A 17,456-nucleotide genomic window follows, 5' to 3' on the forward strand; every position below is an offset into this window, starting at 1 on the left:
ATTAGTTTCAACTTCGTTTGTTAGCAGAACTCAAAATGAACATGGATAAAAACAAAGTTAGCCAAAAAGAAATATGGGTAAAAATAGATGGGAATGTTAAAAAATGTATATATATGTCATTTTCACTCAATAACTTCACAACTAACCATTGATTTCCCACAATAATTCACCCAAGACTCACCAGGTTTGGCAGGATGAGGTAGCAGATGATGGAGATGAAGGTTCCAATACAGGGCGTGACAAAGTAACTTAGAGCTGAGGTCTGGGCGTCCACCCCACCTGGAAACACAAATGTGATTGTGAGCAGGACAGATCTACATGTGTGTGAAAATCTGAGCATGAAGTGGAACTTATTGGATTTTCAAGTGACTGAGCAAGATGATAAAGATTAGAAAATGAAGGGAGTGAGCATGGGAAATAGTTGTATAAATGGGTGAGAAAGTTTGTGAAAGTGTGAGAAAACTTGTGGGGTGTGTGAAATCCTGGGCATGAAGATCAGTGCAGGTATGTGTTTCTGCCTGAGCAAAATGGAGTATTGCAAGCGTGAGAATAAGTGTGGTAGTGCGTTCAGAATGAGAGTCAAAGTTCTAGGAAGCACAAATTCAGAGCTCACAGACACACAGTGTCAGGGACATCACCCCAAGTCGCAAGATGCTGTCTAGGGCAGTGCCAAAGGTCACTCAGAGTCATGGGTGCACCCGAGGCCACACAAAGTCAGTATTAAAGCCTAATGCCCCAGATAATGTCTGAAGTAGAGAGCACCCAGAAGTGGAAGAGATTGGGTCAAGGTGCCATGCACAGAGCCCAAGGTCATAGAGAGTATGGAAAAGATACTAAAGTCAGACTTGGGGTCAGAGGTACAGCATAAGGAAAGAGAGTGATGGAGAATGACCCACAGAGTCAGTGTGGGAGATCAAAGCCAGGCAGTTTCAGTTGGGGAGAACCGGAGGTCATAGAGAGCCTGGGCTAACGCTTAAGGTCCACTAGCAATAAATGAGGTCTCAGAAATTGAGGGGCAGTGACTGATGTCACACTGAACACTTAGCAAAGCCAGAGTTCACAGAGAGTCAGTATCTCACTCAGTGTAAAAGTTCGAGATCACACAGAGTAAAGGTCAGAGCCCTAAGTTATAGATGATGAAAGTCACAAAGAGTGAGCTGCAGAGCCCGAAATCACACAAAGGGGTGAGGGGTCGAGGTCACACAAAGGACAAGGTCCATAGCTTGTGTTCGGAGTTTCTTTGTCTGCTGTAAGGGATGTGAAGATAGCTCCTTCAAGCACAAATTTGTTTCAGTTTCGAGATATTTGTAAAAATTTTACTATTTCCTTTTTTAACCAAAGATAAGCTAGCCAACAACTTTAAACTGAAAGAGTTAAAGGGTCAGGCAATATTAACTATTGATAACATTCTACAGAATTGCAGCTTTAACATCATGTAGGCATGCTCTGCCAGTCGCAATTGGTGGCTGTGGCAGTAGACCAAAGACATGGCAGGGCAGGGCATGGCTTTCTGAAGGGTGTAAAGAACTCTGAACGAGAGGCACTTGAGTGGGACAAATCGCTAAGCTCATCAAAGTGTTTAGAGACCTGCACTTAAACTGAGTCGAGGTGAAGGACATTAAAAGCTGGTCCTTTTCTGTGCAAAGGCAGGCTTTAGTTATAGGTACCTTGGTACTTTCTGAAATATCACCCCATTCCCAAAGTTGGGAAATGGGGCACACAGCTTTTTTCCACCAGGCACAAGTGAAGTGTTTCACAGTGATACATGGCACCGGGAAGCCACACAATCCTGGCTAATAAGATTACCTCAGGACTGAGGCACTACATAGAAGCACCTCTTCTTTAGAAGTGGCCAAGAAATGCGGCTGTCCGCGGCCCCCGCAGGGGGCCATCAGAACAGGCAGCCCTTTAGTGCCATTTGGCACACGCCACCCACTGGCCAAGGTTTGGACTCAGGATTGACTCCTTCGCCTCGGCGAGCTCGGTGCGTAACTTCCAGCGGACAGAGGTCAGGGGAGGTTACTTATACCTCCACCACCTCTCTGGCGTCCTCTTTGCGCCAGACACGCCGGCTCCCACCCTACCGCTTACCCGGCGTGGGGTTGGCAGGCAATGTACGCAGAACGTTGTAACGTTTTCTCTTTCATTGCAGGAGGAGTTACAGGGCGATCTGGAAGCAGACGGGTACAGTAAGGGTACCTCTGCGGCAGACGGGTACTGTAAGGGTACCTCTGCGTGGCACAGTAAGGGTGCCAAAGCCAAAGACCAGCAGCCTCAGGACAGGTTACTGGAAAACCGCGACGGCGCCCCGTTAGTCCTTCGGGCGGTTGGGGGCCTGACCAACCGGGGTTTTTCCCTGGAACGCACTGCCCCGGAAAAGGTGTGAGTAATACGAGACCAATGTGCCACATGATCCGGCAGCATAGGTTGGTACAGCTGCTCACCCTTGGATCGCCCGTAAGATAACCCACCATATTGCATACTTTGTATGGAATAAACCTGCAGCAATATTTTCCCAGAACAAAAGTTGTCTTGTGTATTTATTTGTGCATGCATGCTCAGACGGTGGGTGGGGGTAAGTTGCCGATAATGGCACTATGTCCACGGGCTAGGAGTTGATGTGCTGCAATTGTACAGCAGCAAAAAGAACAGATGAAGGACGGAATCCTGAACCCATCAAACATTCACCCCCAGTAAGAGATCTGGGTTAAATCCATCATTTTTTTGCACACTACGCCATTCCAGTTTGGACCCAGCCATATGCAAATCAGTTTTGACCCTCGTCCCCATGGGAACAGTCCAGCCCCGACTGCCTGGTTCTCCCTGGACCAGACATAAGCTTCCTGGGTCTGGTTTTGCGGTTTCCCAAGTTTATATGGCAAAAAAAAACCACACAAAGTTAGTCTAAAATCACTGCGGGCCAAGACAGAGCCAGGAGTTCGGTTGACCTAGAAAAAAAATGTGTCCTCGCGGTCTCCCTGCTCTCAGGTGAAACACGTGAACAAAATGTAAATAAAACCGCCCCACTCTTCCCCACACCATCTCTTGTGGGCGCGGCTGTTTATCAGCACTGGTTGAACTTGTTTCTCCGGGGTGAGGCAGCTGCCTGCACCATCACAGCCTCTGTTCTATTCCAGAGAACTCGCCCCGAGCCATGAAACGCGGTGACGTAAACGCGTAAACACATTCTTACCTCCAGGAAGACAAAAAGTGCTGCCTTCGGTACACAAGGCTTTTTATGAGGTGCTGGACCAGACAAACACTTTTCGTAACTTCTTGTGGCATCGAGCTCAAACAGCACATTTCCCAAGTGCAGGGCAGCCTAGAGTTGCACTTGTCAAACAGATGATGGAGGTGGGAGTGTGTGAAAGCAGCAGTGGTCAAAGTGGGGAAAAAAAGTAGGGGAACTGTAGACGGAGAATCAGAAGGCGGGAATAACCTGAGGATTGGATTAGTGGGCGGAGTTAGAGGTGTGGCCAGGATTGCAACACATCCCAATCTTTAGTATTTGTTTGGCATTTCACTGACCAGTTACAGCTTATTATGTTATGTAATTCAACCAATGGATACACATGGTTATTTAACGATTTATATGAGTTATTGACATTAAAATAAATTCACAAAGTGCAATATGTTTCTAATCACAGAATGTCCCAAAAATGCTTAAAAGTGGAAGCACAAGCCATTTGTTTCCGAGCCATGGATTTTCGGTCGTCAGCAATATACACAGAGACAATCAACACTGTATGGGAAATGTTACATAAGACAAAGGACTACAAGGTGTAGGAGTCACATGACAACCATATTAGTAGTCAGTATAGTTTAATAGTGATTAATCTGGAGAAACACAAACTCAGAATTTAAAACTTAATACCATGATTGGGGGTCACTTTAATAGTCATTTTTGATTTCTATCCAAATGAACACTTTTTGCAACATTAGGATAATCAAAGGCTTAGGGAAAAATACCATAAAGCGCTAGTTTATACCTTGCAGTTTGTATGCAGCTCTTAGATGAAAGTTAATAGCTCACTGTTCTTTGTTAGGATTTTAACTTATAAACTGCAAGTAGCAAAAGGATCTTACTGACAAAAGCAGTAACCCACTGACCTATTTACAATATGTGCACTTTGAGATGGGCATGGTACATGTTCTTAGCAGCAGGCACATTAACCCTCTGCGCTATCTATGCTGAGGAATTGCCTAGTACTTCCAAACCTCCTGATATTTGGGGCCCGCTCACTGCATACCTGTTGACTATCACTGATGTCTGATTGCTCATGTCATTAATGTACTGTAATCCTCTACAGCCACATTGTATACCTGATTGATTACTATCAAGTGTTTGTCTGTCTACGATTGTCATCTAATTCATTGTCGATATCTCCTGCCACCCCGAGTGTACGAACTGTTAATCTGTCATCAATTGCTACAGCATAACCATCTGTATGTGTTCTTTTTGAATCTGAAATTGAAATAAATTCATTTAAAAAAACAACAAAAAAAACCTCTGCGCTATCTTTCCATGAGTCAAAACTTCCACTAGACAAAATTCCGATCTCGCTCTAGGAAGACTTTTATTCACCGGAGTTATCATGACATTTTTATTATTGCTGAAAATTGCTGTAGGCCAGGAAGGAGGCAGCAAGTGCTTTTAAATCCATAATATACAACGCCCCCACTCAAAGTCAGCACCCGTTGCGGTCACACCGGTCGCACGACCCTAGAGCCAGCTCTTCTCAGGGGTCCTGTGACCTCAGTGACAGAGTCACTGTTGCTCTAGGGTTTGCTACTTCGTAGGCCTGCCTACAATACTGGAGGTGAACTTTAGTATGAACTGTGGTGAGCAAGCCTTCAAGGTGAACCCACACTTGCCATTGCTAGGGTCCACCTGCTGGTGTTAAGACACCAGGGCTTTTCCGGATTTGCAGGGCCTTCTAAGGTCTAGCATGGAAATGTGCTCCCTCAGGAGAGTGGTCTGGGGGACTGGTCATGAAGGCTGAACCTGGTTCTCCAGTTCTAAATTCGGCAGCTCTGCCCCCAGTGCTACATCCGCTCCCCCGCTGAACACCATACTGCCCCACTGAGAGAAATTCACACTGCCTTCAACTACAATCCAATTTGACCTGCTATAAACAACTGGATGCGACTCAATTCAAATTACGCACTCGGCAAGAGCAATATGCTGCCTAAAGGAAAAAGTAGCAACATCCTGGAAAAAGGAAACACTCATAGGGAATGAAAGATTAAATAAAGCATGTGAAATGTAAGCAGGAACAACATGGTGAACTTAACGCTTTTACACTCACTAGTCAGAAATCAGTGAGTGCTTCTGCCTGAAAACTACAGGGCCCAGAAAGGACCCATTTCAATGTCCACTGCTTATATGCTTACAAAACGTAAGCAGTATGGTTTAAAAAGACCACATTCGTGAATACAAAGCCGCCGTACACATTTTGTTTTCCAATCCACCCATCAACTAGGTATTGCAATACCTCCAGGTTTGGCCAACTTCCCCACCGGGGGAAAACAGCACTTCACTGGCAAACTCAGTAAAGTGACGCTAATGTTTTTTGGGGTTTGAATACAACTGATCTGGCCACTTTAAGAACACTCCGTCTTGCTTTATTTAGTTATTGATTTTTCATATTTTGAATCTTTTATTTCCGTGGCTGCACTTTGGAATAGAAAAATGTCAAAACGGCATTTCCAGCAAAAGTGGTTTTCTTTTTTGCATCCATTTCACAGGGGAATAAATGAGCGACAGGAAGAAAGAGTGGGTGAGAACCATTTCTTGAGTCATGGTTTTCGGTAAGTGAGGAGGAGCTAGACAGAGAGAGAGGGAATAGGAGTAAGAAAGAGAGGGAGGGGGCATATGCCAGCGGCTGAGCAGAAGCGGACACCTTCCTTGTCATGTCTGGGCAGGAAGCAAGAGACGGACACCTTTTCCTTCTCTGCTCTCCGTCCGTCCCCGAACAGCCACAAATGCCGAGCCTTCTCTGCAGGCCTCGGATAGTTCTTACGTCCAGGGACGCATGTTCAAAATAAAAAAGTAGGGGAACGGAATCTATGGCATTAAAGAAGTAGGGGCATGCCGTGCCCTGCCGTTCCCGCCCTCTTCGACCACTGGAAAGCAGTGCCTCTCACTAGTGAGGGTGTTTGTGTTTATTACACTGTCCGCTTGAGGCATGCTTAAGGCCGGGGACTAACTCTTCAATTCCGGCAGCTTCTTTCTGGTTTTTACTTTCACTCCTCTCAAGTTACACAGGTCCATGCCTAATAGCTCACGGAGACTAGTATGTTTCTTTGGAGTCCTGAGTTTCTAAAGAGACAAAACAACGTCAAATGCCAGAATGGGAAAAAAAATAGACTGGACGAGTTACTCCATAGCTGCCAAGTTTCCCAGCTGCTCGAGTCCAGGGTTTTTTAATTTGAATTCTGGGACTTGTAGTCCCGGTTTTATAATGGAACAAACAAGACTACAAGTCCCAGAATTCTAAGGGAAAAAAGCAGGCCTGTGGGAGCTAGTCACATATGATGGGCCTGGGATCTTGACAGGGCTGGAGTTACTCACAGATTATGCAAGAAATCTTGAGAACTCTGTATCCTTCACCGCCCTCGTTTCTGGCCTGCACATTTTACCAACACAGTATCCAGCCCTCCATACTCACTGGCCATGGAGAGCAGCATGGCGATGGCAGCTAACATCCCGGCCATGCCCTGGCCACTCAGGAAGAGAGAGCTGTACTTCTGGGGCATACCCCCCAGTAGCCCGAACAGGCTGCCTTGTAGAACAGCACAGAAAGCTGTGGAGAAAAATCAAAAAAAAGAGGTGTTAGAGCATACCTTACTTGTAGTTTTTTTGCGTTTCACTTTCTCCTTATCTTCAACCCAAACTCCCATGCCTGCCTACACGCTACCTCCAGAGCATTCAGGCTTCCAGGTCCATACACGAGTAGTTCAACCAGTACATTTTTGGTTTCCTTTACACGAGTAGTCCTGTCATTATAATGGAACAGCCAACACGGGGTAGAATTCAAAGAAAAAAAAAATCCAGGCTGGAAGAGTTACTAATCAATGGATCAAGAAACGTAAAACTCCAAAAACACCTGTCCACTGCTCCCAAGTCTCCTAGGGTCCATGTGTGAGTAGCGCATCCAGAAAGGATTCTGAGACTTGTAGTCCCGATTTTCGAATGGGATAATAAAGGACTACAAACTGCAGAATGCAAGGCAAAAACCCTGGACTGGATGAGTTACTCACGCATGGAACTGGGAAACTCGGATGCTCTGTTAGCCTTTTTGTTCAATAGTAATTTTACAATGGGAATTTCAAAGAAAGGCTTATTATTGAATAACCAACTTTCAAAAGGAGGTGGGGCTACACTCAGACATTTATTGTACACTGGCGTTTGTCAACACTGTTAGCGAGGCCCCGTTGAATTCTGGTACTTGCACTACTTTACCTCACATATTTCCTATTGTTCTCTATTTAAAAGCTACTACCTTAAGGCATATAGGCAATCTCCTTACATACGTCTGACACTACAATTGATTACAACTTAAAATACTGTAAGTAGTAGAATGTACTCAGGTCTTACTGGGGTCTCACAACCGAAAGACTCTTAAACATGATGGTTGCCTAAATACAATGCTAATGCGAACAAACTGCAAGTACCAGAACGCACTGGGTCCTGCCAACTGACTGTGACAAATGCCATAAATGCTAAAGCCTGCTAGTCTGACAGCACCCCACCTTCAAACCCAGAAAATATGGATGCGTAGGGGCATAGCTGGGTGACCTGATTTTCAAAACCAAAACACTCTGAAGGCCTACAGACATAGAACTACAACCTGTCAATACCTGCATAGAGTTACATTAATAACGCTCACTCGTGTAGGGATGTGGTAACAGGCACATCCAGGGACGTTACTCTATGCACTTCACTTTGACCTTACAATGACATACCACCTCAAAAGAAACCAACATTGGGCTTTTTTTGTGATAATCACATAATAAAGACATAATGACATATTTTGTGATGCATTATAAATTTGTGCATTGCGGCAAAGACATATAGAAAGGAGTTGCTGTGGGAAGACAGGGTTAGGGTAATGATCGTTGATCATGAAGACCTGCTGAGCCCACCATCGTTTTTGACCTACCCAATTCACACTACCAGCCTTGATTCCCCCAGCGTGTGCCACTACCTTCCTACCATGAGATGGTCAAATAGACATGTAAGCAGGAGCCACATTTACTTCCCTTGCTTATTCTCACCTGGACCATTCTTAAAACAGGGAGGTATATTTAATCTTAAGTGTCGAGAGCGGCATTAAAAAGTAGGACAGTCAGGGGATATCCACGATTTCCAGTCAGTCTAGACATAGCATGAAATATAGCCTTGAACGGTGCACAATCAGACCTGGAAACACTTATGAGTAAAGTAATGCTTTAATAAATTTTGAAGCTGACCATTAACTGATCTGCAGATGGTGCATTTTCAGAACTGCATGTTGGTACTTCCTATCCAGCAAGTACGTCTTACAGGGCTTCATGTGAAGATTGAAAAATGCTGGGGCTGGTATCGAGCCGTGAATGGCCGCTCATGTCAGAAGTATAGAATGTGTTCTGGAGAACTCAATTTACACAAACTGGCATCTTCCAGTAGGGACAAAACTAGTCCCGAGTGTACCTTGACATCGACAGTCATGTAAAGCGTGTTCCGACGGTTAAATGACTGACTGCGTTGTTTGCTACGAACAGATCAAAAAGTATATGCAGACAGGGCAGTTTAGAATGAACCACCCCACACATGGAGGGATAACCTTATGTGTCCTTTGGCATTAACGAAACCTGATGGAAAGGAAACTCAAAGGTTGTGAGGAGACATGTCCACAGTAGGTTTGTTTCAGATACATTTCTCGAATAGTTTTTACAGGAAGGGAAATTTCCTGACAAGTGTAATCTTAAAAGTTGCTATAAAAAGCACCTGAATAAATAATTAATGCTCTTGAAAGAAACCTCTCCATATAACATGCCAACAGCTGTAAAATATTGGGTATGAGGGCCTGTAGGGAAGAAGAAATGTTAAACTATAAATCTCTCAAAAGGCTTCTGCTGAAGGGTATATGGAACTTTTGTTTGCTCACTCTATAGTATTCTTCCATCACATCCACAACATCATTTGTAACTGACACAGTGACAGTCACAGATGTTGCCATGGACAAGCTGCAAAGACAAAATGGAGCACATGGGATTGATTCATATGGAAGTCTGTGAACGACTGGTCTTTGGAGCATCTTGCATGCAGGGTTTGTGAATATAGAAAAAGTGCCTTAACAGTGTTTATAAAGGGGCAATAGTGCACAGGCCTCGCTACAATGCAACTTTGGATGAATCTGAAAATCAAGGAAGCTATAATGAAGAAATAAACAATGACTAATACGAAATTAAGAACTCTTAATGGTGACTATTAATTTTAAAGTAGGATGGTGATGGCCCATGAAAATGAAACCTCCAAAGAAGCCTGTCCCTACACCTAGCACTAAACCATACCCTACACATTACCTCAGATCTAACCCAAACCCTACTGCAATTTATGACTCTTACCACAATCAGAATATCAGCGCTCGGCTAATTTTTAAATACTACATAGCTGTTTTTAAAAATGTCAACTATTTTCATTGTTTCAATACTTTTTTGTCCGTCATCCTAATCTGAAAAAAAAAACATCAGTTTGGATGCATCATAATAACATTTCCATGAGTTTTTAATTTACACATAATGCCTGGCTTCTCTTATAAATATAATAATTTAGAAATAACCAAACGACCTGTGACACCATTTCCACCAACAGAGAACTCTCTAGTAAGGTTAGTTTCAAATTGGATTCCCCAGCTTGATCCGAAATCCCTTTCAGATTTTAAACCTCCCAGTGCTATGAGGCGCCTCAGTGCTGCATAAAGCACTTAGGAAAGATCCAAAATAACACACTGTAGCATAACATATAACCAGTGCTTAATTTTTGAAAGACACACTATCAGGGGCTTATCATTTGCTGGGATTGCTGCATACCAAGGCTGTCTAGTCCACCCCATGCTTCTTTCTTACACCACTCCCACTTCTGTCAACTCTTCCTTGTCTAGTAGGTTCTTTTTCATCATTCTTTTCACCTTTCGTCCCTGTCTTTTTCATCCTACTTTCTTCTCCCTTTCCTGCCTTCCCCCCTCTTGTTCCGGCTCAAAGTCTAATTATGAAAAATAAGTCTCTCTGTCCCCAAAAACGGTGCTTTCTAATGCACAAATCAAACACCGTGATTAAGATTTTCACTTTCCGAACCTGCTTTTCCCATCGACGAGACAATCCCTCAATGAAATGGCAAAAAAAAGCATTTCCACCGTGTATCAAGTCAAAGAGCAGCAGGCGATTCCCAGGGAAGGAAGACCATTTGTTCCTATAAGAGCTTGCAATAGGTTCTGGTTTTATGGTGAATATTTTATATATATTTGCAGGCCTGCACCTGCTGCTTTGGTCTCTGGTTCGGGGGGATCCTCCATATAGATAGCTCCGAGTAGGGTGTATGGCCAATGTGCATTACTAAGACTAAAAAGCTATGTTCTCACTGGTGCTGCCTTAAAAAGGTTCATTATGGCTGACAAAGTAAAATGGTGAGTGGTACTTGAGCAATATTTGTACCTGGACTATTGAGTGAAAACACCCAATAAAGGAATTCAAGGATCAATAAGGACATATAATTATCATTAGAGGCAGAGGACGAAATTTTAATATTTACTTCCCATTTGAGACTAGGGGTGGGCGGAACTCCCGGAGTTACATGAAAACTCTGCAAAATTCCGCGAAAGGGCAGAAATCGGCTCGCTGCACTGATTTTTAGCACCGGAAGCTTGTTCTGCGCTGGAAAATCAGCACGGAGGGCACTATGTGGCGCGCCAGAGAGTCTGCCTCTTTGCTGCTGCAAATGTAGATTTTCTACCCGGGTAACAGTTTTCTCACCACGAACAGTTGCAACCGCCTGCTTTGAGAAACCGGTTTCATTCATATTCATAAAGCAGGAGGGGAAGCGAGCAGCGGTCCTAAGAACAGCTGTATGTTCCTTCCACTTCCAACAGCTGCTACATTGAGGAAGAAGCTGGCCCTCAAAGAGATCTTACCTATGCTAATAGTTACCAAATGCCATGGATTGTATGAATGTTTACCAAATGCCATTGTCAAGCAGTAACCAATTAAGGCTGTGCAACAGCAGAAGTAATCACAAATCATTGATATAGTTCCTGGCGAGTTGCAATGTTGTCATTTTGAGTCACAAAGACATTTGCAATTCGAGAAGCCACTTTGGTACATTGTATTTGTTTCTTTACCACGTACATAACTACTGCTGTGCTAGTTTGTTGACATTAGGAGTCTCTTTCACATACACAAATTGAAATTTAACTATGCTACATTGTATTTTTGTTTATCTATGCATGGCCTACAGCAGACTTAGCGAGGAATAAAAACTGTTAATACACTGGGCCCTACATGAAAATGTCCTAACAACCTGAAGCCTTTTTAAAAGCGTAGACAGAAGATGGGGTTAGTGAGCAGAAGGTGTCTGGGAGCAGCACTACAGAGAGGAAGAAAAATGCAGAAATATGGAGATGGACAGAAAAGAAAGAAAGGGAGAGGGTGGTTAGGAGATGAGGCTCACACTGGACCTTACAAATAAAATCTAGAGACAGGGAGAGGAGGGGAAAAAAGAAAGATTGAGAAAGAAAGCGAAAGATAGAAAAAGAAAGACAGAGCTCAAGAAAGAGAAACAGAGAGAGAAGTAAAGTGGAAAAGAGTGTGCCAAGGATGCAAAGGGTGGAAGCATTTTGTGTCCTGATGGCTGAAGAGGGCAGAGAAGTGAAGACACGCATGACATGAACAGACTGAAAGAAACAGCGAGGAGGGGAGGCGGGGGCCTATGAAGGTGGAGGGGGAGGAAACATAATACATCATGCAGAGAGGTGCTGAAAGGCCCTTGTGACCTTCTGACCCCGGAGCACTTACAGTTAATGAACCAAATGGTCGCCATGGTGACCGAGAAGAAGTTTTGCGGAGTCATGTCCAGCTTCACGAGGACGGTGGTGAGGATAAAGAGAAGAAGGATTCCCACCATACTGCCCACGATGCGCACCCTGTCCGGGATCCTGGGAAGAAAACAGTGAAAATGAGTCGTGGCGCATCAGATACAGGAAGACGCCAACCAGAGGGAGACACGCGAGAGTGAAAAAAAGACACAGGGAAAGAGGAGAAAGAAAGAGAAGGGAACAAGAGTAGGTTAAAGAAAGAAAGAGAGCGAGTGAGAGAGAGAGTAAAAAAGACATCGGGAAAGAGGAGCGAGAAAGAGAAGGGAACAAGAGTAGGTTAAAGAAAGAAAGAGGGAGAGAGTGAGAGTGTAAAAAAAGACATAGGGAGAGAGAAAGAGAAGGGAACAAGAGAAGGTTAAAGAAAGAAAGAGGGAGAGAGTGAGTGAGTGTAAAAAAGACATAGGGATAGAGGAGAGAAAAAGAGAAGGGAACAACAGAAGCTTAAAGAAAGAAAGAAAGAGGGAGAGAGTGAGTGAGAGAGAGAGAGAGAGAGAAGACAAAGAAGCATAGGCAAAACCAATAAGTATCTCTGTTAGGTCCTATTGTCATTTGCTTTTGGCAGCGCTGTACAGGGTGAGATGCTGTGCATCAGCAACAAAAACATAAAATATAAAAAAAATAACACAAAAGGTGCAATGGTGGTCGCGTGATTCTACTGATATGAAGCATGTGCATGCCAGTGGAATGGTGTAAGCACCATTTGTTTTAATTTTTTATTTACTTCTCCCAGATGTCACCTGTATCAGTACTTAATTAAAAAACAAATCACGCAAAGCTGTCAATTCCACTACAGAAGCACAGAGACGAGAGTGAGAGCAACAGATAATTCAAGATGGCGGAAAAGGCACACAGTCCAGAGAGAGCAGTGCAGGGGAGAGAAGCACACGAAAGAGAGAGCAACATGGAGCGGGGGAGATAATCGCACAATGGAGCCTGCTGGAAAACACATGAACTTGTGGACTGCTAAAGCAAAAAGAAACAAGAGAGAGCAGGATATGGCAGAGGGGGGACAAACGTAAACTGGCATAAGAGAACAACACGAAGCGGAAGGCGGGGACAGGAGCACATGAGGGAGATAGCTGGAAAATACATGCACTCTTGTAGCGTGCTTAAGCAAAAAGAAAAAAGTAGTTCACTAAAAATGAGCAATGGAAGAACACAAGTAAAGAGGCTATACTTCAGTGGATGGACAAACACAAGATGGACAAGGTGAGCCACTTAATAATTAGCAAATTAGAGGTACAATAAAGACAACCAACTGTAAGCAATTGGCAGGTTTTAAGACCACTTTAAGTTTTTGCAAGTCTTTTGCAACCATACACTCTGCGCTGTCTAGCAGATTCGACCAAAAATAGGGAAAGAGACTGAAAGAAACAGCAAGAAAGAGAGGAAAAAGAGAGTGCGAAAGGAAGCGGGGAAAAGACAAAGGTGAGAGGGCAAAAAAAAGAAGGTGGGAAAGAGATATATGGGAAACAACAAGCACGTTGGCAAGAATAAGAGAGCTGAGAGAAAGAAAAGAGCAGAAAGTGAAAAATGGAGTAGGCAGATAGTGAAATTATGAAAAGAAATATAGTAGAGAAAGTAGAGAGAGATAAAAAAAAATCTGGAGGGAAACAGACATATTGAGGTAGAGAGAAAAGATAGAGAGGCTCTGGTGAATTGAAGCAGGTAAGATGGAGAGAACACATGAAAAAAATAAAGATAGAATGTGTACTTGGAACAGGTACTTTAAAGAGGAGAGATTTGTGAATGGCACTTTGATGCCTATAGACCAAATAGTCTTCCTGCTGCTAGAGCATGCAGTTACTCACCACTGGTACAGGAAGGAGTTGAGGAGCGTGAACAGCAGCAGGGGCAGCTGGGACAGGAGAGTCATCCAGTTGCTGAAATTGAACTCGTCCCGAGCTACAGGGCCAACTGTGCCATTCCCACTTGCGCTGTGGGCCTCTAGCATCGTGGCATTGTCAACATCTTCAACAACACTGCTGTCGGTCAGCCGGGATAGGAAATACTGAGTGAATAAGCACAACACAGGAGGTTACCGGCTAGTTTAGGTGATGAGGCACTATACAAACTCACTCACTTTACCAATTTTATACATGTACTTGTTGTTTTAATGCATCACTTGCATGACCCTACAGCAGCATCACAGCACTCACAATGGAGGAGGGAAAAAGGCTAAAAGGTGCAGGAGGCAGACTTGAAGTGGAAAGAGGGGTGAACAGTGCATAATTTAAACAAGCATTGGCATAGCCAATAGGTCTCGCCTTTGGGACCTTATAAGTGTTTAGCCATGCAACAGTTGCATAACTAAATACTTATAAGGTCCCAAAAGCGAGACCTATTGGCTATGCCAAGCGGCCGTGAAAGTGATCGCGATCAAACATCAAAGCGGCCGCGCGGCCGTGAAAGTAATCGCGGTAAAGCGTGGCGCGCGCGCCTGCGCACATGCACTGTAGCTCTAGGCTGGCCTGGTAGCACTTTTTGGAGCCCTCTCAATAAGTCTCGCCAGACCAGCGTATGCGCTGGGTGAGGCGAGACCTAAAAAGGGTAAGGGGCAGGGGATTAAGGTTTTTCATAAGATTCCGCTGCTGGCGCTGCCAAATGCCGGGATAACCAAATACCAAGCTGTATTGTCTCAATGCCACACTGTGCATCTTTCTTTCACACCCTACAGTTTCAGTCTCTTTTTCTCACTCTTGCAGGTTTTTTCATCAGTGTTTTTCTCCTACTTGCTCTAAGTCAGAGTCTGATGATCACGGTCCGCAATAATAAGTGCCGACAAGTTGCAAAACACCAGCACAAATTAATCACTGTCGAAGAGACGGTTTACCAAACTCTAAAATGAAACAGATGTGCTTCATGCCTTTGCAATACTTGTGACTTTAGCATTGACTTGGAAAGGGACCAGCAAGTTGTTCCACTAGGAAGAGAGTTAAACTTGCAGAGTCCTCCCGCCAAATTGTTTGTATTATGCATGTATTTTTTTGAGGGGGCAGATTTACCTTAAGCGCCCCTTTGGGCGATATGGGAGCATAAGGGCCTCGTTGTAGAAGACAAGAGTGTAAATAAGTGTAATCCAGAATACATGGTTCCTTTCGGACACTTAGAACTTGCCAGCTAACGCAAAGAAGTAAAGGCCTCGTGCCAGCTCTTTTTCTTGTTAATCTCTTGGGCTTTCCTTCTTTCCTACTTTTTTGCCTTCTGGAAGAATTCAGCCACCCCCTGATGTCTTTCATTCAATTTTAAAACAACCAGAATGGAATGGGTTTAATTGTTGCATTCTCCTTAGTTTCGCAGATTTGAGAGCTACGCCTTCTATTACAGTTTGCATATTTTCATGGTCTCGACTTTCTAATGATCTCTTAGATATAGGCAAATGATGGCGCAATCTTGTCTTAACACCTTACAAGATCCAAAAATCAAATCTAAGTTTCTCGCAGAGCAGCTTATGTAGAGTTTGAGGTGAATCTGAAGAAACAATAACCGGGGTACTTATACAAAGTCGTGCAAAACAGCCGTTTGAATGAAACCTTTAATTCGCTGTCTGCATCAAATTAATTATTATGGTGTACTCGTGATTCCTTTACAGTTTTTTTAATAGAAATTTGAGCCTGTATGTAGTATGTCGTAGACTTATTTTGTCTGGCCTTCTTTTTATCGTGTATGTATTTGTGCCCTTTACAGTATTGTTCAGTTTATAACTGTTTCAATATTTTCTTATGTTTCTTTGTGCCAGAAATTCCTTTAGAGATAGATGGCTTATGAGACCTCATGTCCACACAAATCATCTCTGATAAGGTGCATCCATTTGAGAAGCATTTTTTTGCATCAGAGGATACCACGTGAAAAAACATAGGCCCAAATTGTACAGTATCCATTTGTTTCACCCTCCAACTTTGTAATGCTCTTTTCTCACCAAGTCACAACAGTGCTGAGTACAATAAGAAACAGAGTCTACAGAAGTTCCTTGAACGAAATGACGGTTGCCCTTGGTGATACTTGGGGGCCATCACTCATCCACCAGTTTCAAACTACAAGTTGATGATTATCGGGAACACCAGTGTCCAGGGCCAAACCAGTAACAGCAATATACCAGGGAGCTGGCTAAGGTTAAAGATCACAGGGCAGATTTAACAGAAACTGATACACCTGTAGAGATGCGCCAATTTCCCTGCATCACCCTGCGAAACCCTTGTGCCACCTCGGATGTGCCGTATATTTACAATATGGCGCATCATGGTGCAAGGATTGACAGATGCGTCAGAAATTCTGACGTATATGTTGGTCCAAAAGTCACGCATTGCTGCAGTCGTGTCGCAAGTATGACACACCTCCAGCAATGCATGTTGGGGCCTATACTTATTGTACCGTGTCACTCCTTACGCCTGCTACAATGCTTTCCTTCGTGGGAACGCCCATCCTGCATACATTATACTTGACGCAGGTATAATGTGACGCAGGGCTTTACAACGTGACGCATTTCCCTAGATGCGTCATGTTGTAGGTTGAACGCATTGTTTACGCTGCATCACAAAAGTGACGCAACAGTGGTGCAAAAGTGTCACAAGGGGCTTGTAAATCTGCCCCCGCGTTTTAAGTTGCATTGTTGATTCATGGTACAATCAACAGCTTTCTCAAAAGAATCATTGAAGCTGCGATTTGATGAGAGTCACGTGGTGGGGTGTCCGCAAAGGTGGGGAGTTAAAAGGGAATCTAGTGACGATTTTCAACCTTCCACCAGGAAATCTGTTTTGGCTGCATCCAGGCAGAGTTTTATGTCACATCTATTGCTGAATGCGAGTAAAAGAGTTCATCATGACACAGCGCTGCTTCCCTGGTTCCTTAGAGACACAAGCAAGAATCCAGATGGCTCCTGCATACATAAGACACCATATGCCATGATTCTCATGGTATAGGGTAAGCAGAAAACATTGGGACATAGCTATGGTCCTATGAGCAGTGTTTGGGTGCCATATGGGACTTTTAACTGTCTCTGGAGCTCCACTGTTTTATTTTAATGCGTGAGGTCGAAGCGGAATGGATTGAACCTGCTCAAGGCCGATCCCTTGACAGCATGGACATACTCAGGACAGGGGAGGAGAATTATATGATCGGCTGAGTCAAATGCCACAGAGACATTCACGATTAAGGTACACGTGCCCCTGGTTGTAAACAGTTCTTCCCAATACCCATTAGGATGGATTTCATTCTCCTCCACCGATAGAAACAAATTTGGAAATCACTCATCGTATGGTTGGGCTGGAGGTGATGGGAGTGTTTTAGAGTCACTGTGTTTATCTACATCTTACCCATGCTTCT

General features: G+C 43.9%; 1 protein-coding gene across 3 annotated transcripts in view; it reads right to left on the reverse strand.

The window, feature by feature from the left end:
* The window catches only part of SLC29A2 (solute carrier family 29 member 2), a 76,729-nt gene that overhangs the window by 23,485 nt on the left and 35,788 nt on the right, over positions 1–17,456 (reverse strand). For all 3 annotated transcript variants that reach the window (XM_085625434.1, XM_085625432.1, XM_085625433.1), the window contains exons 4-7: positions 13,946–14,145; positions 12,055–12,194; positions 6,672–6,806; positions 182–279 (exon numbers count right to left, since the gene is read on the reverse strand). In XM_085625434.1, the coding sequence (XP_085481560.1) occupies positions 182–279; positions 6,672–6,806; positions 12,055–12,194; positions 13,946–14,145 (573 nt within the window). The remainder of the gene's footprint in view (positions 1–181; positions 280–6,671; positions 6,807–12,054; positions 12,195–13,945; positions 14,146–17,456) is intronic.

The sequence above is a fragment of the Triturus cristatus genome, chromosome 9, assembly GCF_964204655.1.
Source record: "Triturus cristatus chromosome 9, aTriCri1.1, whole genome shotgun sequence".
Taxonomy (NCBI): domain Eukaryota; kingdom Metazoa; phylum Chordata; class Amphibia; order Caudata; family Salamandridae; genus Triturus; species Triturus cristatus.